General features: G+C 36.3%; 1 protein-coding gene across 4 annotated transcripts in view; it reads left to right on the forward strand.

The window, feature by feature from the left end:
* The window catches only part of LOC150103721 (glycerophosphocholine phosphodiesterase GPCPD1-like), a 284,138-nt gene that overhangs the window by 199,082 nt on the left and 57,968 nt on the right, over positions 1–27,088 (forward strand). For 3 of the 4 annotated variants that reach the window (XM_090397125.1, XM_090397127.1, XM_090397128.1), the window contains 3 exons: positions 7,203–7,280; positions 7,369–7,387; positions 10,690–10,838. In XM_090397125.1, the coding sequence (XP_090253251.1) occupies positions 7,203–7,280; positions 7,369–7,387; positions 10,690–10,838 (246 nt within the window). The remainder of the gene's footprint in view (positions 1–7,202; positions 7,281–7,368; positions 7,388–10,689; positions 10,839–27,088) is intronic. The other variant, XM_090397126.1, reaches the window with a different exon arrangement.

Genomic DNA, 27,088 nt, shown 5'->3' on the forward strand with positions numbered 1-27,088 from the left:
GTGCGCAGCGAATTTATTGGTAGAAAAGACTTGTATAAAGGTGTTGGGGGGGGGGGCTGTGCATAAATGGGTTTGTCATCAAGAGCTTGAAGAAATTGAGTTTAAAGTTTTTTCCACATGGTTACATTATAAATTAAATATGCCAATAATATAATTTCTTGGCATCTTTAACTTATAGTCTAACCAAGTGGAAAAACTTTCAACATCTGATCCAGAGTGTTTTAATAATAAGGTGATACACCTTTTCGCTACTTCTATATGAAGAATGAATTCTGCATTACATCAACATTGGTTCTTCCGGGTAGTGTCCCTTCCCATAATACATAGTATTTTACACATCCAAAAGGGCATGTGCTTTGCATTGTGGGATACTAAGGCAGTTAATGTGAAGTTATTAGCTTCTATACACAAGTAGCCCATTATTATTATTATTATTATTATTTCGGGCGACTCCAGGAGTCCTTAGACTCATTGAGGGAGGCCCTAAACATCATGTCCACACAACTATGCGATTACATTCTCACAGTATCTATCATACCTTGTCTTGAACTCGTTCACCGTCACAGCACCCACAACAGACTCTGGCAGCTTATTCCACTCATTTACCACTCTAAAAGTAAAGAACCCAGCTCTAACACCCCTGCTAACCACACTCTTGCCCAGCTTCCATAGGTGTCCCCTAGTTCTCCCACCACCAGTCCTGATCTCAAAAATATCCTCTGAATTAATCCTATAGAATCCCTTTAGCAATTTGAATGTCTCGATCATATCACCCCTCCTCCACCTCTCAACTAGTTTCTGCAACCCACAAATCTTCAACCTGTTCTCGTATGGTTCATTCCATAGACCTGTTATCATCTTAGTCACTCGCTTCTGGATCCTCTCCACCTCCTCCCCATCAAGAAGGAACCGAGGTGACCAAATCTGGGCACAGTAGTCGAGATGAGGTCTTATCAAGTCTCGGTACAGAGGTACAATAACTTGCTTGTCTCTGCTCGTCAAGGTATTTTTCAACAACCAAGTGAGTTGATGAGCTGATTTAGCTACTTTTGCAGTGTGCCCCCTTAACTTCATCTCCCTATCCACCAACACTCCCAAGTCCCTGGCCTCATTCCTGAAGATACTTCGCACACAAATTTTGTCTGCTCACATTTGAATAAATGATTAAATCAGGAATATAATTTCTTGGCATTAATGTATTTGAGGTTGAGACCTAATGCAGTCAGGAAAACTAGATCATGGGTGATACAGTGAGAATATAAATATCTGTGATCGCAGATATGAATCTGGAGTGGGCCTGTATGCATAGATGTTAGACTTAAGTCTGGGGATGGGTAAAGAAGAGACCAAACACTGAGCCAAGTAGATTGCAGGCTTATTATGTATACAAAACAGCTAACTTGTTTATTTATACATCCATGTTAGGAGCATCAAAAACAAAGTGGTTGATTTTGTTGCTTGGTGAATTATGTTGCATTAGTGAAACCTAGCTCTCAGATATAACTAGAATTGAGTGTAAAGGATAGCATTTAAAGACAGGATATAGGAGGGCACTACTGATGATATCAGATGATTTGGGTCTATTTGAGGTAGAAACTTGTGAAAGCAATAAATGTAATGCTCCATGTAGAATTGAGGCTATTTGGTGCAAAGTGGAGGCTAACAGGATGAAATATCTGGTGAGGTTGCAGACCTGGTGATTCATTTGCTTGGAACAGTGAAATGCATCACCATCATACTGATCATACATTCAGGACAAAATTAGGAATGAAGATAAAAAAATGAAACAAGTGAATATAAGGAAAGGTTTTAAAATTAAAATGGAGCTGGACAGGACATCTATCACAAATCTATCTTAGATAGACAAAAACAGTCACCCATTGGCTTCCATGTGAAGGAAGACAAATGCTTGGACAACTAGAGAGATGGGAAGAGATGACCTAGTGGAGATGATTAGAGGATGTTGACATCAGAAAGCTTTTAACAGAGAAAGATGGGGACAGATCGGAGAAGCCTGTGGCAAAAAATGGTTATAAAAAGGAGCTTAGAGGAAGAGAGAGAAACTAAGTTTATATATATATATATATATATATATATATATATATATGTTATATATTGTAAAACATAGTGATCCTTCTAGTTCCTCACATACATTCAAAACTTTAAAAACATTGATTCCGATCTTTTCTTGCATTAATGACAAAATATCTGCAGAGGCAGAAGTTAATATATTTCATTCAGAGAATCAGACCCAGAAGAAAACTTGGCTAATTTTGTTCTGGAAACTTCAATATTAATGAAGTATTTTGAGTTGATGGGAGTTCTCTAAGGGGAAACAGCAACAACAAATCTTGCACCCAATTACACAAATTACAACTCATACATGTATCTTCAACTATTTTACTGTAAGCATACTGAATGTTTAAAGCTGTCATCAAAAACATGAATAGTGTTTCATTAGGTTTCAACTATCCAGCAATTAAATAGAACACAGCTATCTTTGAATGTTATTGTGTTTTTACTGGTAAGCTGTCAGTTCTACAGGGTGTCCCAAAATTCACGCAAGAAGTAATTTTGATAGAAAACACTGGTTTTTAATTAAAAATTGTAATTTCTTATTGATTCATAAAGTATACAGTATAGGGTTATGCATGGAATATCATATCGGGTAAATGACCTCCACGGCTTTGCTGGCACATACGCACTCTTTTGTCGAAATTTTCCATGACAGTGTTACATAAATGTGGCTGAATTTCGTTGATATAGCGCTCAATTTCCTCCTTCAATGCATGGGTGGACTTGTTGGCATAAACCTTAGACTTCAAAAAACCCCAAAGAAAAAAGTCCAACGGCGTTAAGTCACATGATCTGGGTGGCCAATTCTGATCACCAAAACGGGAAATTACACGACCAGGAAATGACTCGCAGTAATTGAATTGTTTCTCGGGCTATATGGCATGTGGCACAGTCTTGTCGAAACCACATGTCGTCCACATCCATATCTTGCAACTTAGGCACAAAAAACTGGATTATCATGTCGTCATAGCGAGCACCATTAACTGTTATTGCCTTACCAGCCGCATTTTCAAAGAAGAATGGACCGATGATGCCTCCAGCCCAAAATCTGCACCAAACAGTGACACGTTGTGGATGCATTTGCTTCTCAACAATCACTCGTGGATTTTCTGAATCCCAAATGCAACAATTTTGTCGATTAACGAAGCCATCAAGATGAAAATGAGCCTCATCGCTGAAGATGATTTTGTTCGAAAAATAAGGCATCCACTTGTTGTTCCATAATCCATTCAACGAACTCTCTTCGCTGTGTGTGGTCATTTTTAATAACCCTGAACTATCAGCTGTCACACTGTCTTTTTTTTCTCGTTGGCAACCCTTTACCGCACAAATGGCAATAAATTTAAATCTTGTGTGAATTTTGGGACACCCTGTATAAGCACAATGATTTCTTTCCAATATGGTTCAGTCATCACAAACAATGTACAACACTGAAGATATATTAAGTTCTTAAAAAGAACTGAATAAGGAAGCCACTGAAAATCGCTATTCATTCCTTATGTTTGTTAGGAATCAGTTGCATCTCTCCCTTTCCTTCTATATCCTTTCCTTTTTCACAACATAAATCTCTATTCTTTTTGTTGAGTCCATCACTTGTTTCATATACTCAGGATAAAAAAACTTTACAGGTATTTTAATTGCAACAGTATAGGAAGATATGTAGATCTTGTCAACTCTTTGTATTGCTTCTGAATGAAAACCATATCCTTCAGTGACTGAACCAAGTGGCATAGTTAGGCTTAATTGATTTCTAGTCATCTTTTTTTTTTTTTAAGTTGAAAGTTTAATTGGTGTGTTGTTATTACCTTACCCCAGTCCTGAAGATATTTTCAGGTGCAAACTTTGTTTGCTCACACTTGGATAAAGGATTAAACTAAATTTATTATAGTCATCTAATAATAGCAAAACTGCCAGTGCTGGTGCTGTTTTTCTTACAGTAGAATATCATATCAACATATTTTTATACCTCTTTCGTTCCACTCTTATTGACTAAACTAACACAATCTTCCATAAAAAAAAAAAAAAAACTGTCAAAATATTTAAATGTCTTTACAACACACTGATACTGGACTGCTAAGGCATCTCACAGGATACCATGTGAAAGGATGCTATATAAATTAGAGGATTAGACTTGGATAGTATATGGTGGATATTAATCTGCCCTTGGACCACTTGTTCAATCTGTACATTTATGATATTGGGAAGAATCTGACAATGTTCGTTTACTGATGTTGGATTCTGAATATATAGAGATTTAAGTAATTATTATTTGCTTCAGAATCCAACATGATCTTCCATCACAGAGACTAGACTTGTAAATATTATTTAATGTAAACAACTTATTTTACAATTTAATATTCATATAACTACCTTTAATTTTATCTAATATTTAATTAATTAATCAAAGATATATGTATTAATAATGAAAAGACTGTATTAAATATTATTAAGCTATTTTATTCATTACTATATTAATATTATAAGAACTTATATTTGATAATTTGACTATGCGTTAATTGAAATGTAAATATTCTTTATTTATTCCTATTTGTAGAAGTTTAGCGTTATGCAATAGCTCAATTTAATTATGTTTTGTTTTGTTTTCATGGAAACATATGTTAGATAGCTTGCACGAGTTTGGAACAAAGCGTGAGGGAGAATATTGAAAGTTTACTAAAAAAAGAAATCACGAGAACAATTTAGGCGGGAAGAATGGACATAAAAAAGGAAGAACGCTGAAAATTATAGATTATAGAGAGAAAGGATTGGCATTGGGTTGGAATCGGAGCATTGGACATTCGGGAATCGGAGTGTGATATTAGAGAGTCGGCAAGTTACTCAAGCAGCTAATTTAAGTCTACTAGTCGAGAAGCAGTTAGCTAATAAGTTGTAGAATAACAATTATAGCTACGGAAAACAGCTGAGAGACTATTAAATAGACTAGCGATACTTAAGTTGGGATTTAATTTCAGCGCCGACCTTTCAAGGACATATGGAACCTTGAAGCAAAGCACGAAGTTACTAGAGAATAGTAGAGGCTGTAAAGTTGAAGTTTACTGTTAGCTGTGTTTAGAATTATAGTGCCTAAAGAATTAATTGAATGCAGGAAGAATGAACAACTGTGCATATAAAACCTCAAGTTAAGAATTATTGTGTGTTGCCTTAATTCAGTTATTGCTTAGAAGATCTATTTTAATGAGTGCCGTATACTGCTTAAAGTGTTCACAGTTATAAAAAAATGTTTGTGTGTATTTATGAAGAAAGAAGATTATCGGTAAGATTATTCCATCCATTAATATTCCTTTGCAGAGAAGTGTGTGAGTTTCATCCTAGAATTTCCTTATACTAACAGTAACTATTGCGGAAGTTAGCTAAGGTGTAAATTTAAAAGTGTTTGTTTGTGAAGAGGTGTTACTGAAATTTTTGTCGTATTTGAAACTTAAGGAACTGTGAGAAGACTGTACTATAGAGATAACAGATTTACCATTGTCTGAGTTTGTATGATTGTACTTATCAGAGAAGCTAAAATGTTTGTGATATCTTAATTACTGATTTGAAGTTAAGTGTAAAATTTGTGATTTTAAAATTAAATGTTTGTTTTTGTTAATCAAAAGTTGTATTTTGCCTGAATCTCTTTTACTGCACCATTCATAAAATATTCGAACCAAAGCGGGTAAATTAAGTAAGTTAAATATTCTTGGCCAGTATATATAATATTAACATCTAAAAGGAGAGATAATTGTGGGTTGGTTTTTCTTCAGTTCTTGAACCAATTCATATATAGAGTGGTGCAGTCTTTAAATATAAATTTTCTCTATATTTGAATTAGAAATCAACTAGCAACTTATTATTATGTTTAAGAACATCATAGTGATCAACATGTCGGATCCAAAGTATAGATTGAGAAGAAGTAAGATCCAACAAAATGGCACAGTTGGCAGGATTCGAACCTGTGCGGGGAAACCCCAATGGATTTCCACTGGGGTTTCCATTATCATCAACTGATGATGATGGAAAGATAAGCAGGGCAATCAGGAATGCTACTGATATGTAGTAGAATGATTTGAATAGGTTAGAGCTGTGGGCAAATGATTATAGCTGTCAGTTCAAAGTTTACAAGTATAAAGTTATGTACTTTGGCATGATGAGACTTCCAACAGTTTGATTGTATTTGGAGAATCAGGCTGAGGATCTTGAAGTTATTATAGATAGGAAGTTGAAGTTCAAATGTCACATAGCAAAAATTAAATACAACTCAGATAATTATAAAGCTCTGAAGCAGTAACTGGCATTTTAAAGATAAGGAAGTAATTTTTGCTCCATTACTTGATATGACCTTATCTGGACTAGCATGTGTAGATTTCATCTGAATTCTGACAGGATCAAGAACTTGTGGAAGAGGTGCAAAGAACAGTTACAAAGATGTCAGGATTATGGAATTTCGATTATAAAGACATAGTGTATACTCTGTAGACCCTATTAAACAGGAGAGAGTGGAATTTTTTTTTGTTTTTATGTTGCTCTCACCCACAAAAGGTTATTCGCAAACCTATAGATTTTATACCATGGGTGGGTATAAGGATTTTTTTTTTTTACATAGCCTGGAAATGCTGCTTTAGAGACTAAACATGGAACTTTTTCAGGCCTCCAGTAAGTGGGGAAGTGGTCTTATATTTGGTGATGAAATTCATATTCCACTTAAAGAAAATCACAAATAACCATACCTATGGCAGGATGTGAAACCACATTCTATTGGTGTAGAGCAGGTATACTAGTTGTATTGCCAACTAAGTAAGAATGATATGATAGACCTATAAACTTCTGGAATGGTGTTATGAGATGCTGGTTGATGAAATTTTTCATTATATAGAAGGTAATGGGGAGCAGATGAGGGATATTTGTGAAAATTTGTTTCTAGTTTGTGAAAACTAATTTTTCTTATAGGAGTGAGTGAGCAATTTGCTTGTTGAAGTGGAAAGTGCATCTAGTGTGAATTAGTTTGACTGTGATAGCTGGTGTGGTTAATGCATAGCTTACCTTGAGTCCTAGATGCTTTAGAAATCTCTGATAATTAGTTCTTAAGGATTAGGATTACCTGAAATTAACTTTTTTTTTTTTCCTTCTAGAAAAAAATGGCTCATGAACATGAACTTTTAGAAGTTGCTGTGAAAGATTTAACAGCCCAACAACTGAAAATGTTAAAGGTAATCTTGCTATATCATTATTGAATTTCTTTGTTTTGATTTATTTATTGGTTCCCCATGCTAATGCTTTTTTTTTTTTTTTTAACAGTTGAGTCCTGCAAAATCAGGTATGTTAATTTTTATTTTAAAATATTCTAGTTTTAAGACAGTAAAAGACATAGCCAATCTTAAAATACTTTAGGATTTAGATTAAAAATTCTAAAATGAATCATAACTAGTAATCATTGTGGAATTTAATTCATTAAACTACATTATTAATGGTCTAAAAATAGTTTCAAGTGTTTCAGGTAGCATTGTCAACAAAACTTTTCACTATAAGCTTGTAAAAATAAAACATCTTGTGGATCGAGGAATGTGGTTTGCTGTGAAATAATTTTTTTCCCAAAAAAGGTCTATTAAAAACACTGAATTAACTTCTGTTCATTGAATAGTAAGCATTACAGATGTAACAGACTCCTGCTACATATAGCTTAATTTTTATTTAATGTTAAAATCGAATATTTTCTTTATTCATACTTTATCTACCCCTTTTAAATGGCCATATGGATGAATTATATCATGATTTATGCTTTATAGCCATGCTAATATTATAATTTTTTTTTTAAATAACAAAACCTGTGGTGAGGTCATAACTAAAAGAAATGCAGCACGTATTAACCACAGTGAAAATTATTTAATCGTAAATATTTCATCCTAAGTATCTTAGGACATCATCAGTACAGTAGTTTAAACAATAATAGGAATAACATACAGTTAGGGCACATGATTACAATAGAATCTCATTAAACGTGTGTAACGTGTTACAGAAGTAAAAAAAAAAAAAAATTATTTTACACAATTTTGTATGACAATTTCCCATACTTTAGGAATAGTAAGAACGTCGCTGCAGCTTAAATCTGGTCTGTGTAGTAGGGCTTCAGAACTTTCTTTATATAAACGTTCATGTTTATATAAAGCTCTGTGTAAAAGTTTAGACTTTTCCCAATGGATCCTATGGCTTGGATTTTCAATTCCGTGTTGAGAGAGACCAGATTTCTGCGGTTTAAAAAGACGAATGTGGTCTTGATGTTCCAAGATGCGTTTCTGAACAGGCCTACCTGTCTGTCCAAAGTAAGACAATTTGCATGAGCATAGAATTTCATAAATGCCAGGCAACATCAAAGGTGAGAGTTTGTCCTTAGGAGAAGATTACAAGTTGTAAATTTTGTTGACAGGTTTGTAAGTAGTGACAAAATTGTATTTCTTCATAATTTTAGAAAGGCATTCGGAGATGCCTTTGATGTAAGGTATGGGAATTATTTTACACAATTTTACAAAATTGTGTAAAATAATTAATTTTTTTTTTTTATACTTCTGAAACACGTTATGCACGTTTAATGAGATTCTATTGTAATCATGCACCCTAACCGTATCTATTGTTGTTTAAACTACTGTACTGATGATGTCTTAAGATACTTAGGATGAAATATTTACAATTAAATAATTTTCACTGTGGTTAATACATGTGTTTCTTTTAGTGATTATCAAAATATATGTGAGATGTCAATGGACATCTCACATCCATGATTTTGGATGTGTAAACACATCAGTGCCAGTACAGTGGTTAATAGTATTGATATTCCGTAGGAAACACTTAGTAAAAAACCAATCAGGAGCATGTATCACTACTTGAGGTGGATCAAAAACTGCCAGAGTAGATATTTTACCAGAAATACTCAAATATGGAGGAATAAAAATTTTAGTGGTCACACTGCATGATTTGGAAATTCTGGTCAAAGGGTTGAATTCTAGATGATTGGTGTAGAGTTCATAGTACCCATCTATAAAAAGGAAATAAAACTGAGTGGGAGAATTACAGAAATTTCTCTATCAAGTAGTGTTCCAGGTAAGATTTTTGAAAAGCTAAGAAATATTGCAGAAGAGAATCTCGAAGAACAAGCTGGGTTTGGGCCAAATAGAGGTCATGTGGATCAGATTTGAAGACAGCTGAGAAATCATGGGAATATAACAAGAATCTATATTAAGTTTTCTAGATTTGGAAAAAGTATATGACAAGGCACCAAGTGAAAAGCTGTTCTAAATGCTGCAGTTATATTCAACCTTGTATCTTCCTGGGGTCTGGCTCCCACTGGGGAAACCTGAGTAAAGGTCAAAACAGGTCTAGCTAGTGGCCTTTCCCATAATATATATCATTATGCATTTCTGAAAGGAAGTGTGCTTTTGCATTATGGGATACTAAGGCAATTGATGTTGAAGTCATTAGCCTCTGTATTCAAGTAGACAAGTCATGAAAATACTTTACATGCAAACTTTATTTCCTTACACTTGGATAGAGAATTAAACAAGAATATATTTCTTTGCAAGTATAATTTGTAATAAACTTCATATGAGAATTAATAAAATAGACTATGAAAACAGGTAGGAACATTGAAAACATCAACTGCATCTTGAATGGAAAACCTATAGAACAAGTAAAACATTTTAGCTATTTAGGCATGTTTTTAGTGAAAATGGCAAATTAAGTATGGAAAAGCACAACAAAATTAGCAAAGCTGGTATGGTAAGGTGTCAACTGCATAAATATATATGGAATAAGATAGAAATTAGTCAGAATGCAATGCTAAACTAGCTGTATATGAATGTGTTCCAACTAATTTTAACTTATTGATATGAGAACTGGTTATAAATTAGACTTGATGAAAGACTGGAGACTACAGATATGAAAATTTCTGGAATGGATTAGAGAAGTGAACTGATGGTATCATTGGCAGCATCATATTAAAAATATTAGGAAGGAATTGATATTGCTTGTATTCAGGAGTGTTGGACCACAGCTAATCTCAGGTGTTATGGTCACTAAACAGAATGGGAGAGGAAAAGATTAGCAAAACAAGTTTTTTTTTTCCCAGGACAACAGGCAAGACCCAGAGGAAGACTGAGATCTAGGTGGACTGATAAAAAAAAAAAAAAGTCTTAGACTGAAATATAAAACCAACAATGGAGTCCTGATAGATGACACATTAATTTGGAGAGAAATTGTCAATAGGGAGTTAGTAATCGTGTAAACTTTTCATGGAGTATTATCATATCCTGTACACTTGTTGAGGGTACGTAGCAAGAATTTGATGGAAAACGATAGTTCTGAAAACTACTAAAGAAGCATTGCAAACAGTAATTATATTTAACTTCTTCTTGCTTATATATAGTTTTTTTCTAGTGTAGTTTTCAGAATTATTTCTTTGGCTTGAAGATATCCAGATTTCTTAAAAGATTGACATATGTGATCCAAATTTCAGTTTCATGTTATCCACATCAGCAGTTCAGTGATAATGGTAATCTTGATACTTTGCAATGTAGTTATTAAAACATTAAGTGGACCAATTACATATTCTCTTCAATTTTATCACAGTATTTTTCATAATAGGAAAGCATCGTCATGATTTTCATGATGATGATTATGAAGATAATCAGCCCTTTCCTTCACTAAAGCATGTTCTAGAAGCAGTTGATCCTTGTGTTGGTTTCAATATTGAAGTTAAATGTCCCATGCAGCTGAGGGTAAGTATACCAGATAAGTTTTTCATTTTGATTATTAAAATTAAACCTGTATATAATGTTTGTCATTTTGCCAATGCATTTCTTTTTATCAAGAAAAGTATGGTCGAACTTTGTAATGAGCACAGAAATGACAAGAACAGTGCCATAATGAGCAAAAAGTCATAATGAATTTAATTTATGCATATTCCCATATGGTTGCTCACTTTTATACTGCATACTACATTGATATACTGTACAAATTTGGTAAGGTAAATGTGTTAAACTATGCAAACATTCTTAATTGTTCAAGTAGTTCTTGGAATAAACAAAAATGAGAGGAGTGATAGCTTTTATAGTCACTCTGCATTGGATTATGGACTAGTTTATAATTTCGTCTTATCCTTCAGAAATATCCCCACACTACCTACCTCTCCAGTGTCTAGCCTCTGTCCCTCCTCTCTTCACTTTACACAAACACTGCCATGACTGTAAAATTAGAAAAGAACCCTTCCGTCAGAAACATCTTTTACTAAAAGAGTGTCTCTTGGTTTGGGAAAAAGTTGTCTAAAATTATTCATGAATTAAAACATGGTGCAAAAAATGTTGAAGTTTGTCAAAAGTTCTCATTTTCCTCTTCAATAGCCTTAACATTGTAGAAGAATAAAGATATTTATATGTTGGTACTGGAAAACAGCATAACTTCAATTAGAAAGCACAAGCTTACAAACATGAGAGTATTACTTCAATGGTTCACTACATAAAGAATTGCTGGATTCTCAATAGATGGCCTGATCTTGAAGGATCAAGCAGAAAAATTTGCCAAGCAATTTGGACACAGCTTTGCAAGTGGTTGGTTGGTTAGATTTAAAAACTAATTGAAATTGAGTTTATTAATTAGTATTTTTTTTTAAAATATGGAGAAATAAACTCAGTAAAGTGCATGGTTTGAAAATTATGGACAATTAAATTGTGTTTAATATTAAGTGAATTGTAATTTACACAGATGTATAGGTATGTAATTATTTTTTCTCTCTAATACTTCATTTTTTCATTTATTTTTTTTTTATCAAGTTATTGATAATTCAAAAAAAAAAAAAGTAGATTTAACTCATCATTGATATAGTGAGTAATGGTAACGGGGAAATTTTGTCTGTTCCATGGTTTTTATTTATTTTGTTAACCAAGTTTGTGGTCAACAAAATAAATAAATTCTGCCCAACAAGGTAGTTACAATATTTCAGTTTAATTCAGTGGGTATCCACTTCCCAGTATCCTTTTTACTGTAACATGTGCATTGTTTTTCCTTCTGGAATGTGTTAAAAATTCATTCTGTCAAATCCCTTTGATAGTGATCTTTCAAAGCACAGATTTTTGTTTTGTTTCGTTTTTTAATTGAGTGAGATTATTTGATACTGCCTATTAGTGGAAAGCATGTACTTGGGAGTCAAGTACTGGATCCACAAGATAACATGCTGTAGAATAGATAATGAATAGAAAATATATTTCTATTTTCTTAAATCTGCCAAATTTTTTCCATTTTTTGTGTTTACTACAATTGTTTTTGTTTTTAGTTAGGTAGAGAGGAAAAAAAAAGTATTAATCATCATCCAAAGTCGACATGATGTGAGACTCATCTAGGAGGTTCCTTTGTCATACACATGCTCATCATACCTTGCCTTAAACACATTCAAATTCTCTGCAGACACTACTTTCTCAGGCAATGCATTCTAATCATTCACATGCAAAAAAACTGCTTTTCGCTCCCTTGCTCACATTCTCCTTATACAGCTTCCAGGATGACCTGTTGTTCCCTTCTCTCACCATTTTATGCAAAACCTCTTCAATAATAATCTTATAAGAACCCCTTACCAACTTGTACATCTCTATCATATCACCCCCCCCCCCCTCTCTTCCTCCTATCCACTAGATGCTGCAAATTGCATCATCTCAACCTTTCTTCATATTCAACATTCCAGAGATCAGAAACTACCTTTGCCATTTGTCTCTGGACTCTCTCTAATATGTCTTTAATCCTTTTGAAAAGCAGGTGATCATATCTGTGTACAGTAGTTTATATGTGGCCTAATCACTACATCTTCCTTCAGTGTTTATTCCCAAGCCTAAAACCCAATGCAAGAAAACTATCAATGCTTCCAAAGCAGAATTTGAACAGGCAGAAAGCAGGAAACTTGCAGCCTGTCCAAATGGCAGCCATGCCTTTTGATCTCTTGCCAGAGTAATTGGTCATAACTTTTGCCCAATACTATTCCCACCTCTATCATACCATATGGCTCTTTTACATCGTCACCCATAGAAAAAGCCAATCTCCTGGCTTCACACTTTGTCTCCAATGCCCCATTACTGACAATGATAAATGCCCCCCAACCATTCCAGCTGTCCAAAATACAATGCCTCCTATACTATATCCTCTTGCCAGAAAGAGATCAGAAACCTATCGTCTAATGTAGACAAAAAAAAAAAAAAAGTATTCTGGCCCTGATGGCATTCCTCCAATTGTCCAGAAAGTCAGTGCACCAGAACTGACTCCTATCCTATGCTGCCTGTGCATACTCTTTTACTCCACTGGTATCTATCCCACAGCCTGGAAATTGGCCTATATTCAACCCATTCCCGAGAAGGGCAATAAATCACTACCATCTTACTAGTACCCTATCTCGCTCACCTATCTAAAGTGATGGAAAAACCAATTCCCAACTCCTACACTACCTTGAAGGCACCCACCTATTAAGCAACTACCAGTATGGATTCTGTCACTGCTGATCAACAGATCTACTCTCATATATCACTCATCTCTGAACAAATGCAATGGGGAAATTTGGAAAATCTCAAGTGGTTGCACTTGATATCTCCAAAGCTTTTGACTGAGTAAGCACAAAGGCTTACTAAGCAAACTGCCATTTGGACTGTCTCAGGACTTATGCAGTTGGATTGCCAGCTTTCTGTCTGGATGCATACTGTGTGATGGTAGATAGTTCCTTATCCTCTTATCATCTAACAAATGTTAGGGTTCCACAAGGTTCTTTTCTCTCACCTTCTCTCACCTTTTCTCTCTTCTGTATTTCAATTACCTACTTCAGTTGACCTCCAACCTAATACAGTTTTGCAGATGACAGCACATTGCATCTCCTCCCTTTCATTTTATAAACCTTACTCTACACAACTCACCTGAACCTACAGAACATCAACCACCACTGCCCTCAATTCTGATCTCCAAGCCATCCTCCAGTGGGTCTCAGATAACCTCATCAATTTCAATGCTAGTAAAACCCAGTTCTGTCTTACTTCTCACAAAAAAGAACATTTTATCCCAGTATTATTTTTGATAACACTCAAATTTCCAGACAAGATGAGATTTCTCTTCTTGGAATTACCCTGACATCAAGCCTCTCCTGGCATAAACACATCACAACCATTGCATCCTTTGTTTCCAAGAAACTAAGATTTCTCTTTTGCTCAAAATGTTAACAGCTGTTCAGAGAACAGCTGTTAACTTTATACAAATCACAAATCTGCCCAGCTATTGAATACTGCTTCTCACATTTGAAGTGTGACCTAAAAGTTCCTTCAAAATACTTGACTCAATATGGCGGCGAGCAATGAAATTGATAAATGACCCACCTCTTATCAACTCACTCCCTCACTTTCACGCAGACATTTGGTCTCAGCAACTTGTGTATTCTATAAATATTTCCAAGGCAAATGTTCATCTAAAATATCAATAATTCCTCCACTCAGTACTAAGCCCGTTGGAACATGTACAACTGCTGCCCAACATCATTTCATAGTGCACCTTAAAACCCACAGAAGAAGTTTCTTTTCCTCCTCCTTCATCCCTGCTACTGCTGTACTGTGGAACAGTCTTCTCCCCCCTATGTATTTCCCAAGGAATACAATATACAGGCTTTTAAATCAAATGTAAACAAGTTTCTTCTTTTCCATCCACTACCCATATATGGTACTTCACTAGTCCCCCCTTATCTGCAGGGATATGTTCCAAGACACTCCACGGATACCTGAAACCACGGATAGTACTAAACCTTGTATATACTATGTTTTTCCTATACATACATACCTATGATAAAGTTTAATTTATAAATTGGACACAGTAAGCGATTAACAACGAGAACTAATAATAAAATAGAACAATTATAACAACATACTGTAATAAAAGTTATCTGAGTGTGAATGGAATCTTAGCAACCTCAGTATACTTTATTATTATTTATTTATTTATTTTATGAAGTCTAACTTTCACCTTTTCACTTAAAAGGAAGCACTTTATGGCTTCTCTTTGGTATATCCAAATTGCTAGCATCACTACTCTTGCGCTTTGGGGCCATTATTAAGTAAAATAAGGGTTACTTGAACACAAGCACTGCAATATGGCAACAGTCAATTTGATAACCGAGACTCAGAACGGTGTACAATTTAAAACTTACGAATTGTCTATTACTAAAAGAAAGAGCCATACAGCTTCAATTTGGCAATGTCAAATTACATAGGCAAAGTGGATATTAGAGCCTACATTATTTAAAATCCGAATGTTTGTAGAAGCTATTTCATAAGTTGACCTGCAAGCTTACAAGAATACAATCCTTTGCTGCACCGAGTTACCTTAGCTACTTAATTAATGCAAGCTAAGGCAACTCAGGGCTGCCAAGGATTGTATTCTTGTAAACTCTCAGATCAACGTATGAAACTTTCATAGCTTCTACATACAAACATTCGAATTTGAAATAATGTTGGATCTAATATCCACTTTGCCAATGTAATTATAAATTGTTTATTTCTGGAATTTTCCATTTAATATTACCAGGATTGACCTGAAACTGTGGATAAGGAGGAGGTTAACTACAGTAATGTATAGGTTGATCAACCAACCTCTTGTGTATGGACTCTTCTTCTACGCGTTATTCCCGCTACCTATGCAGGGTCCGCGTGGCGTGTTACTTTAGATGCGACTTCTTGTTAGTACTACTCCCAACCGACCCGTCGCCTGGTCTGCCGCTGGGGTGGATATATTTTTGACTGTAGAGGCGTATGTTCACGGGGCCGGTTTGCCTGTTTGCGGGATGAAAAACGCCAGATAAACTGGCGGGGAAAACCCTACTGACCGCGCCCAAGACCGGCTAACTTGGCTATGCCTGAGGAAGATCCTCAAATTCCTCACGTCTACAACGGGAATTGAACCTTGGACACTCCTTCCCCAGGCATATGGTTGCGAAGCGCAAAGCCACTATGCTAACCGCGCGCTCTTGTGTATTGACTCAACATAAGAAAAAAAATCAGAGCCTTATGCAATGAAACCAGAATCTCCTTACTTCTACAAGTCATTGTCCTCTGCATCATTACCAGAATTCTTTGTGCTGGCCTTACAATTTTGCAATATATCCTCCAAATTTTAGGTCATTATCTGCCTCATCCAAAAATCTCTTACTTCCTCCACATCTAACAGTATATCCCCACCAAGAGTAAATTCTACATCCCATCTTTGTTTTCTAAATTTTAAAATCTTATATTTTGCAACATTGAACTGGCATCTCCACTCCTGTGCCCATTTGCTCAGTCTATTCGTCGTCTTGTAAGGCCACAACATTTGCACTACACTACTCCTCTATTTCTTCCCAACTTTGCATCATGTGCAAATGACTGAATATCTCCATTCAAATATTCCCCAATATCATTAATATACAGATTAAATAGCAGTGGCCCTAAAACAGACCCCTGAGGCATACCACTAGTGACTTTCCTCTTCTGGGATATTGTTTCCCCAATACACAATTTGTTGATACGTATCAGACAGCCACTCCCCAATCCATCTCGCTACTCTAATATCCAACCATATCTGCTCTGGTTGGATTACTGCATAATAAGTTGATAATCAATCAAAAATCTTGGCAAAGTCTAAGTATACTGCTATGTATCCATCTCCCATGTGCAATTCACCACATCCAATGTCACCTTATTGTAATAAGTAAGTAGATTACTAAAACATGACCACTCTTTGGCAACTCCATGCTGTCCATCAGTATTACCAGATCTGTAACAACATCCAATGAAGTATTTCATTCTATTCACATCTATCTACACCATACTACCTTAAAACCACTCAAAACTTTTCCCATTTGCATCTCTACCTTGTATGGACATAACTCTTTCTATCATTAATAGCACTCCACTTCCCATTTTACCATTTCTATCTTCACGAAAAACATCATATCCTTTCATCTCTATTCCTATCAGGATGTCATCCTCATCCAACCGTCTCACTTATTCCAACAATTTTTGGGAGAACTAACTCAATCAATGCAAACATTGGGGGTCGCTTGGTGTCGCACGGATTAGATAGTCGGTTTGTCGAGAGCTCCTCAAAAGATCAGTATTATTTTGTGTTAACATTAGATATTTTACTGAAATCTTAAGTAGTATTGTTTGCTTTTTGTTTCTTGGCGTGTCTGTGCAATTTTTGCGTGTTTTCTGTTATTTTAATTATTATTTTTAAGAAAAGATAGCGTACACATGGCACCGATAAAGAAAAAAATGGCGGCCAGGTCGCCATGTTTGTTTAAGAGTTTTGATGTAAACGAATTTATGCAATGTGCTGTCTGTGAGATGTATGCCTTGCGAAGAGCGGTAGGAGTCTGGTTAGAAAGTGATAGTGGAGTTAATATGTGTAGAAATTGTAAAGAGAATGAGGACTTCAAGCGCGTTTCATGTATCGAGACTGATATCGTTAACGGTAGTCAGAATGTAGAAAATGGCGGTGTACTAGAGAATTGCATGGTAGTGCCAGATAGGTGTGAGAGCGTCACTGAAAGTGTAAATGAAGGTAGAAACACAGAAAGAATGGATGATTTGATCGATAATGAAAATGGTGAGATAAATGCGAGTAGCGAAATTGCCCGTTTGAATGGCGCGATTCACAGAGCCAGAAGACAACTGGAGCGTATGGAAAAATGTGTGTTGAACGTACCGACAAATAACCGGCGGAAGTCTGTGACGGCAAATAATAGAATGTTCGTAAACGTCAATAAAATGAAGGAGCGAGTGCTGTATGGGGATTCGCTATTGAGAGGCGTAATAATTGAGAATTTAACGAAGTCGTACCAGCCGGGTGCGAACATAAAGGACGTCAGCGAATCTATTCGACTGCAAAAACAGAGGGTGAAAGAGATGATAATCGTGGCAGGAACGAATGATTTGAAAGAGGACAAAATGGAAATGATAGAGGATGTGAGGGAGTTGTTTGAGGTAGCAAAAGAGAAGAGTGAGAGAGTTAGGATGGTGAGTATCTTACCGTGGTATGACAGCGAAGTGCTTAGAAGGAGGGCCAAAATTGCCAATGCCTTTATGTGTGGGTTATGCATGGAGAGTGGTGTGGAATTTGTGGATGTGTGGAATGAGTTCGATGGGCGAAAGGACTTATATAAGATGGATGGGTTACATTTGAATGGAGTTGGTGTACGGAGACTTGAAAGAGTGTTGATGAATGATGTGGAAGTGGATGTACAGACTCAGGGAAACTAGATTTATTAAGAGGGGGGGAGTAGATATGCAGACTTTAGGGGGGGGGGCAGTTAAGTGTATGAATGAGTATATTATGCCCGGGCGAGTACAACGGACAACAAATCAGAATGGGATAGTTAGTATAAGGCATCAAAGTAGGGATGGGACAAATGGGCTTCTGCGATTCATGTACACTAATGCCAGGAGTATTAGGAACAAGAAGGAAGAGTTTTTGGCCATGGTTGGCACTTCCAGGCCACAGGTTGTCGGTATTAGTGAAACATGGCTGACAGAAGATGATAAAGCTAGTGGGATTGAATGCGACAGGTATAGCGTGTTCAGGAATGACAGGGTGAATAAAAAGGGGGGAGGAGTGTTATTGATGATAGCTGATGAGCTTCAGCCAAGGAGTATAGAAGTTGAACTGCAGGATGGGGAAAAAAGCACATTTGAGGCTGTTTGGTGTGAGATAGAATCTAGCAGAACAAAATATACAATTGGGTGCTGCTATAGGCCGGGTGATGGAGTGGATGGTGGGGATAGTATGCATAAGCAAATAGAAGAAATGAGTGGAAGGAGGGTAATTATTATGGGTGATTTCAATTATGGTAACATTGACTGGAAAGAGGAGAGGGCAAATGGGAGGAAGGAATTGGATTTTATGCAGTTATTAAGGGACAACTATCTACGGCAACATGTATTGGAAAATACCAGGGGGCAGAGAGTGCTGGACCTAGTAATTGCAACTGAGAATGTAGCTGTAACGAACATGACCATGTTGCCACCAATTGGTGAGAGTGACCATAAGGTCATGACTTGGGAGGTGGCTAAAGGAGTCGAATTTACAATTAAGACAGGGTACATGTGGAATTACCGGGCTGCTAAGTATGACAAGCTTAGGTGTGTGCTTGGCTCAATGCCATGGCATGTAAAACTGCAAGGGCTGGATGTTGATAGTGCATGGGAGGTGGTTAAGAACTGTTTGCAGGAGGCAATGGTTGACTGTATACCAAGAGTCCGAATAATAAATCAGGTAGGGGTTAAATGGATGAATAACACTATTAAGCTTGAGCTGCAAAAAAAGAAACAATTGTGGAGGGAATTTAAGGAGAAGGGTGATCATCAGGTGCATGAACAGTATAAAGCTCAAGCCAGGATGGTAACAAGGGTGGTAAGGAAAGCAAAAGCAGATAACGAAAGGAAATTGGCCATGCAGGCTAAAGAGAATCCCAAACAGTTTTTTCAATATGTTGCAAGTAAAAGGAAAAATGCTCATGGTAGAATGATCTTAAAAAATGCTGAGGGTAGGGAGGTAACCGAATCAGTCGATGTTGTGGAATTACTGAGCGAGCACTTTGCAAGAGTATATCATCCAGGTGGTGACTTTGCGGAAATGGAAGAACCAACAGCTTATACTGGAATTGTGATGAATGAAGTAGAGGTAACTAGTCTATTACAGAACCTCAATGTCAATACATCTGTGGGATTGGATGGTATACCAGCTCGTGTCGTACGTGAAGCGGCCAAAGAATTGTCAGTGCCCTTGACCATTTTGTTTAATTTGAGCCTCAGGACTGGGTCAGTCCCAAGGGGGTGGAAAGAGGGGAAAATAGTTCCACTGCACAAAGGTGGTTCCAAGGCTGTTGTTGAAAATTACCGGCCAATCAGCATAACAGGAATCATTATCAAGGTCTTAGAGAAAATAGTCAAGAGGAAAATACAAGATTGGATAGAAGAAAATGGGATACTGTATCGGGGACAGCATGGTTTTGTGAAGGGTAGGTCATGCCTCAGTAACTTGCTCACGTATTATAACACAGTGACGGCTGAACTGGATAAGGGAAATGGGTTTACAGTGATTCTACTGGACCTTGCTAAGGCCTTTGACAGGATACCACATGGAATTCTAATCAGTAAATTGCAGCATATGGGAATGGACATAGGGTTGGTGAGATGGATAGGAGGGTGGTTGACGGAGAGATATCAGAGAGTGGTTTACTCAGGAGTAGAGTCCACAAGACGGCCTGTGACTAGTGGTGTACCATAAGGATCCGTTCTTGGACCACTGCTGTTTAATTTGTTCATAAATGATATAGGAAAGGATCTGAGAGGAACAGTTCAATTGCTTGCGGATGATGCAAAGTTGGGTAGGGCAATAGGGAATGCAGATGACGTCAAAATTTTGCAGGATGATTTGGATAGATTGGAGGTCTGGGCTAGGGAGAATGGATGTCAATTTAATGTGGCAAAATGTAAGGTTATGCATTTTGGTGTGAAAAGATTGGAGGCAGTTTACTGCATTGGTGGAACCGTGCTCCAGGAAATTGATGAGGCACGAGATTTAGGAGTGTTGGTGGATAAGGAATTGAAATTTAGGGGACACATTGCAAAAGTGGCCAAATCAGCTCATCAAATCACTTGGTTGCTGAAGAATACGTTGACAAGCAGAGACAAGCAGGTTATTGTTCCTCTGTATCGAGCCTTGATAAGACCTCATCTCGACTACTGTGCCCAGATTTGGTCACCTAGGTTTCTTCTTGATGGGGAGGAGGTGGAGAGGATTCAGAGGCGAGTGACCAAGATGATAGCAGGTCTGTGGAATGAACCGTATGAGAACAGGTTGAGGATTTGTGGGTTGCAAAAATTGGTTGATAGGCGGAGGAGGGGAGATATGATTGAGACATTCAAATTACTGAAGGGTTTCTATAAAATTAATTCAGAAGATATTTTTGAGAACAGGGCTGGTTGTGGGAGGACTAGGGGACATCCATGGAAACTGGGCAAAAGTGTGGTTAGTAAAGGTGTTAGAGCTGGGTTCTTTACTTTTAGAGTAGTGAATGAGTGGAATGCGCTCCCTGAGTCTGTGGTGGATGCTGTGACAGTGAATGAGTTTAAGGCGAGGTATGATAGATACTGTATGAATGTCGAATAGTTGTGATGAAAATGATTTGGGGCCTCCCTCGATGAGTCTAATGACTCCCCGGAGTTGCCCGTAATAATAATAATAACATTTCATTTCCCTCGTTTCTGATACTTCTAGTATTTGCATGCAAACACAAACAGCTCATTCCTGGGATATAGGAAAAACAGTTGGATTTGAAAAAGATTCTTGGATAAGTAAGGAGAAAAAGAAAGGCTCGATATGGAGAAGTCACATCTAATAAGTGATATCAGTGAAACTTTTATAGATCCCTTTCCCTTTTTTGTCTACACATGCATTCACATCCTCTTGAAGTATCACCCTTTCTCATGCTATGTTCCCCTGCACACTTGTTCTCTCATTCTCTACACTCATGCTACCCACTTCTTCATTCATAAGCATTTCAATCTCTCTTTCCTTTCTCTCCTCTTTCACATCACTTCTTACATGCATGCTCAGATTCATTCTCTGCAGTCATTACTCTCTCTTCCAGCAGATGTCTCTCCAAATGACTCACACCAAAACAATTCAAATGCAGTCCAGCACTCTTATACAGTTCAGTTCTTCTTTTGAACTCATTCCACACATTCCTTTCCTATCACATTTATTATCATTTTATTATCCTGATTATTTATTATCCTGATATCCAATCTTTCATGCTACTTGTTTCCAGTCAAGTCATTTGTACTGCCACTACCAACTCCTTTGCTTCCTTACTTCTCATATCCAATGCCTCAAATATTCAATTTTGTCTCATGTAATAGCAAGATATAAGTGCATGAAGCAGCATCATATTGAGAAAAGGATGCAAGAAACATATACCATGGTCACTTGCTGTGCATGAGATCTCACTATAAAGGTTGTGTTCATGGGTACACATGTGGTTGAGCATGGTTTGCCTATTTTTGAATTTTAAAACACTATTTAGAAATTGAGATCAAACTTTTTTTATTCAGTTTTTTTACATTTTTCAGTAAACCCAGAAAAATTCAGAAAACATTAAAAATTTAAAAATATGTTAAAACATTTTCTTGAAGAAAGAAAAGTGAACCTGTTTTTTATATCTTATGTATTAGTATGTTCACGTTGTGCAGTGTTCCACACGTTGCACTACTGGTAGGATTTTCACAAAGTTTACACACCATATTAGTTGCAACTTTTTCGGTATTATTTTATTTGTAAAATTAGCATTTGTGAACTGTCTTAATGATATCAAATCTGAATTGAATTGATTTTAAGTTATATGCATGTGTGTGTGTGTACTTTATTTGCCTTATTAAAACACTATATAACAGGGTAAAATTCATCTGTTCAGATGACAATGCCCTAACCACTGAACTAAACTACATCCTTAATACTTTCTTAGCCAATGGCTACAACCCCCCCAAAAAATATTAAAACCAGTAAACCACAACCCCCCCCCCAATAAAGATTGCACTAAATCTATCATCATTCCCTATCTTTCATGCTACATCCGGGGCACCTCAGAAAAAATAACCAAAATCTTTAAAAAATATGACCTGACTTCTTGTTGCAGACAGTATAAAAAGTTGGCATCCCTTATCTGCTCAACCAAAGACCAACCACTTCCCCTAGACCTACCTGGGGTATACCGAGGTCCCTTGCAGTGGTAAATTGTCCTACTTTGGCCAAACAGGCAAGACAGGGAATATCAGGATTTCAGAACACAAGGACTACATCCGATTTCACCAGTATAGCCACTCTGGTCTTGCAGACCATGCTCTAGATACCCGCCACAGAATACATTGGAAGACAGCCAAAGTAATACACCGCAGCAAGTTCAAGTACGAAAGATTATTCATGGAATCTGCCTCAGCACTAAAAAAAAACATTTCAAACCTCAACAAATTTGGGTGCATGAGACTGCCCCAAATTTGGGAGACATCATGAGAACATCAGCCCAACGGCCAAGACAACCCAATATTGCCTGCTAGGGGGCACCATTAGAACTTTAGGAACAAAAGTAGTTTATCTACTGCCTCATTTGCTTTTTGTAGTGCCTGCATGCACGTATGTTCCCATGAAGATGGCAATGTGACTGCCAAAATATAGGCAGTATTTATTAAATTTTCTTTTAATTAATATTCCAGTATATGTTGTGAATTCCTTAAATAATTTAATAGTCACTTTATTTGCCTTAAAATTTCCTTTACATCAATAGTTTACTTTCTGCACCCAATGATGGCATTATAAATGTTACTATGTATTTCTGGAATTGAAAATTTTAAAGGAAGATGTTAGGACAAATTTATTTAAATACTGCTTGTGTTTTGTTTGAATATATGCAGCATAATTTTGTGGGAGGGAACATTTTTTCATTATCAAGGGTCATTTTCATTCCAGGAAATCAACAATTTCATTCCAGGTGCCTGGAATGAAATTGTTGCTAAATATATAGTACATGGTCTGTAAATGTTATTGTACTTAGTGATTCAATAAAAATACTTATTATTATTATTATTATTGAGGCCTCCATGGAGTCAAAAGACTCATCGTTGGAGGTCCTTTCTAAGAAACACAAGTCTATCAAGACTCATCGAGGGAGGTCCCTCCTATGAAACACAGTCTATCATACCACTCCTTAAATGCATTCCATGGTTCAACCACCCTCCATGCAAAGAAACCACTTCTCACCCTCTTTCTCACAGTTTCCTTTCGTAACTTCCAGGGATTGCCCATTGTCATGACTCCTTCCCGCTGTTCAACCAAGCCAAAGAACTCCCCAGTGTCAACCCTGTAACCACCTCTCAACAGTTTAAAAGTCTCAATCATATCACTCCTTCTATTCACCAAACTCTGCAGTCCACACTCCCTCAGCTGATCCTCAAATCCTGGGGACCAGATCTGAGAACAATAGTCTAAGTGTGGTCAGATCAGAGTCTTATACAATGGAATGATAACCATTTTATCTCTGCAGGTCATGTCCTTCTCATTATTGCAGCAATCCTCTGTGTTACCTTCACTACCTTTGCAGTATGTCCCCTAAATTTCAGGTTTCTATCAATAATCAAATCCAGATCTCTTGTCTCTTTTTACTGCTTCAGCAGAATGCTTGTTGGGAATTGGATGTTTTTCATACTCTAGTTATATTTTCGTTCATTTTCAGAATGAATAGATTTACTGAGTAAAAATTTATCTATTGCTGAATAAAAATGATAAAATAAATAAAAATAAATTTATATATATATATATATATATATATATATATAGTTTTATGAAAAAAATTGAATGACTAGAACCGAGATTTAATTAAAAAGGTTTTAATATAAACACACTACTAGTTTCAGCCTGTAACAGCCTTCTTCAGGTGACATTATAAAAGAAAAAACACTAAACATTGAGGGTTAAAAGACTATGAACAACATAGACAGTCTTTATACATAATTAGCATTAAAACGTTGTAGTTGTATTTGAAGCTGTTCTTTCATTTAGTGGGAGGGAAATTTTTAGGGGAATTTCTTTTAACCCTCAATGTTTAGTGTTTTTTCTTTTATAATGTCACCTGAAGAAGGCTGTTACAGGCCGAAACTAGTAGTGTGTTTATATTAAAACCTTTTTAATTAAATCTCGGTTCTAGTCATTCAATTTTTTTCATAAAACTATGTATGTTAACCGAGTCAATGATCATTCTGTCATATATATATATATATATATATATATATATAATATTATCCTATATATTATAAGTAATGGACTTATAATACATAGGATTTGCAAAAGGGTGTTAATTTCAATGTTAATTAAATTATTTATGTATGTTACTATGTAAAAAGTGTATATTGATTATCAGTGAATAAGAGAAATTCTTAGAAACAAAACAAAATGTTCATGCACATAATCACATTAGTACAAGATGATTTGCAGCTCCATCATCCCATAGGTATTCTTTCCATGGCTAGATGAATTGCCTAATCAACAGTATTAGTTCATTGGATTAACCTCTCCCTGTAGTTACTATGCTACCAATGTGCTTAATATTCTTTGGCTGTTTATTATTGGTTAGTTATTTATATTTTGCAAATTGCTTTCCCTCTCCTAAGTATTTTTTTTATGTCTATGGGATTACACATGATCCTATAATTTGCTCAACCTTAACTCCTTATTGGAGTGTGAGGGGGAGAGAGAGACACACACACAACTGTAAATTATTAATTCATTTGTCAGTAATAAGTGTTTCTATTCACCTGTTCTCTCTCTCACCCCTTATTTGCCCTTCTCACATGGATCATTAATGTTCACATATTTGCACCTTTTAGTAATTCAAATATACTAACCAAATATAACATTGTCCTTATTGTTTTCTTATATCCTGGAAGAAATATCCCTCCCCCCCAAGGCTAATTTGATTACAATTAAAGAATCCATCAAGATATATGGTACATCTGCCAATACACAAACAAATTGTGCAGGGTGAGATTTTCTCTTCCCACCAGATCAGGCTTGCAGAAAAAACCCTGAGGTTTTCCAGTGTATCTGCATTGCCTCAGAAACTGAGGAGTTATGTGCACAGTAGAGTGGCCTAGGTGAATTTATATCAAGTCCTAAGTAGCAAAACAACTTCATTATCCTTGCATAACATTCATTTCAGCAACGATCGTCCTGAGTTTTATGTGAATCTTTACTATATGAGCCTTGAACTTCAGCTTTTTATCCATCAAAACTCAGATGCCCTAGCCTGATTAATTTCTTCCAGCATAATTCCACTAATTAATGTTTTTTTTTTGGCTATCTCATCACACAGTGATGCATAAATTTCAATTTATTAACATTGAACTGACAACCGTTTTTCGCATCCAGCATATTCAAATCATTCTGAAAGTGTTGCATATCAGTCATGCTGATTACCCTGCTTATCTTTGCATTATTAGCGAACAGCTATATGCAAAAGCCTGCCAAATCCTTCCCAGTGCCATTAACATAACAGTTGAATAATAGTGAACCAAGGACTGATCCTTGGTCATGCATGCAAATACACACACCACTAGCTACCTTAAATCATGCTGATTTCCCCTCCCTCTCTCTCTCTCTCTCAATAATGCCAAAAGTTACATTTTGATACCTGTTAGTTGGCTATCCTCTTATGCAAACTAATAGTTCATGATCCAATCACATATTCTCCATCTTATGCAACAGGCTTCCATGCTGTGTCCTGTCAAAAGCCTAAGCCATAGTCCAAAAGTATTATGATGTATCTATTCTCCTTGTCTAACTCAGGCATAACATTATTATCCTTGAGTTAAACAGAATACTAGGCGGTGAATATAGTATGCTCAGTTGGTCATAATTTCCTGCTGTGTAATTTAGCATAACTTTTTAACACTTTCATTGCCAAGCTGAAAATTGGAATTTCGTGTGGTGGCCAAATTATTTTTTTAATTTTTTTATTTAGTTAACGACGTACAGGCGATAACGCGTGATCGGCCGTTTGGTGAGAACTCGCATCGCGTGATCTCGTTCATTGCCAAGCTGAAAATTGGAATTTCGTGTGGTGGCCAACTTTTTTTTATTTTTTTATTTAGTTGACGTCCTTGCGATAACGCGTGATCAGCCGTTTGGTGAGAACTCGCATCGTGCGATATCGCGTGATTGGCAATGAACGTGTTAAATGAACTATCTGTACAATTTGAAAGTTTTTCCACTTGGTCATACTATAAATTAAAAATGCCAAGAAATTATATTCTTCATTTAATCCTTTATCTAAGTGTAAGTAAACAAAGTTTGTGTGTGAAGTAACTTCATGACTGGGCAACTCATGTATAGAGGCTAATGGTTTCACATCACTTGCCTTAGTATCCCATTTGCT

This window comes from Typopeltis vanoorti, chromosome 8 (assembly GCF_054136105.1).
Source record: "Typopeltis vanoorti isolate ZY-2024b chromosome 8, IOZ_Tvanoo_1.0, whole genome shotgun sequence".
NCBI lineage: Eukaryota > Metazoa > Arthropoda > Arachnida > Uropygi > Thelyphonidae > Typopeltis > Typopeltis vanoorti.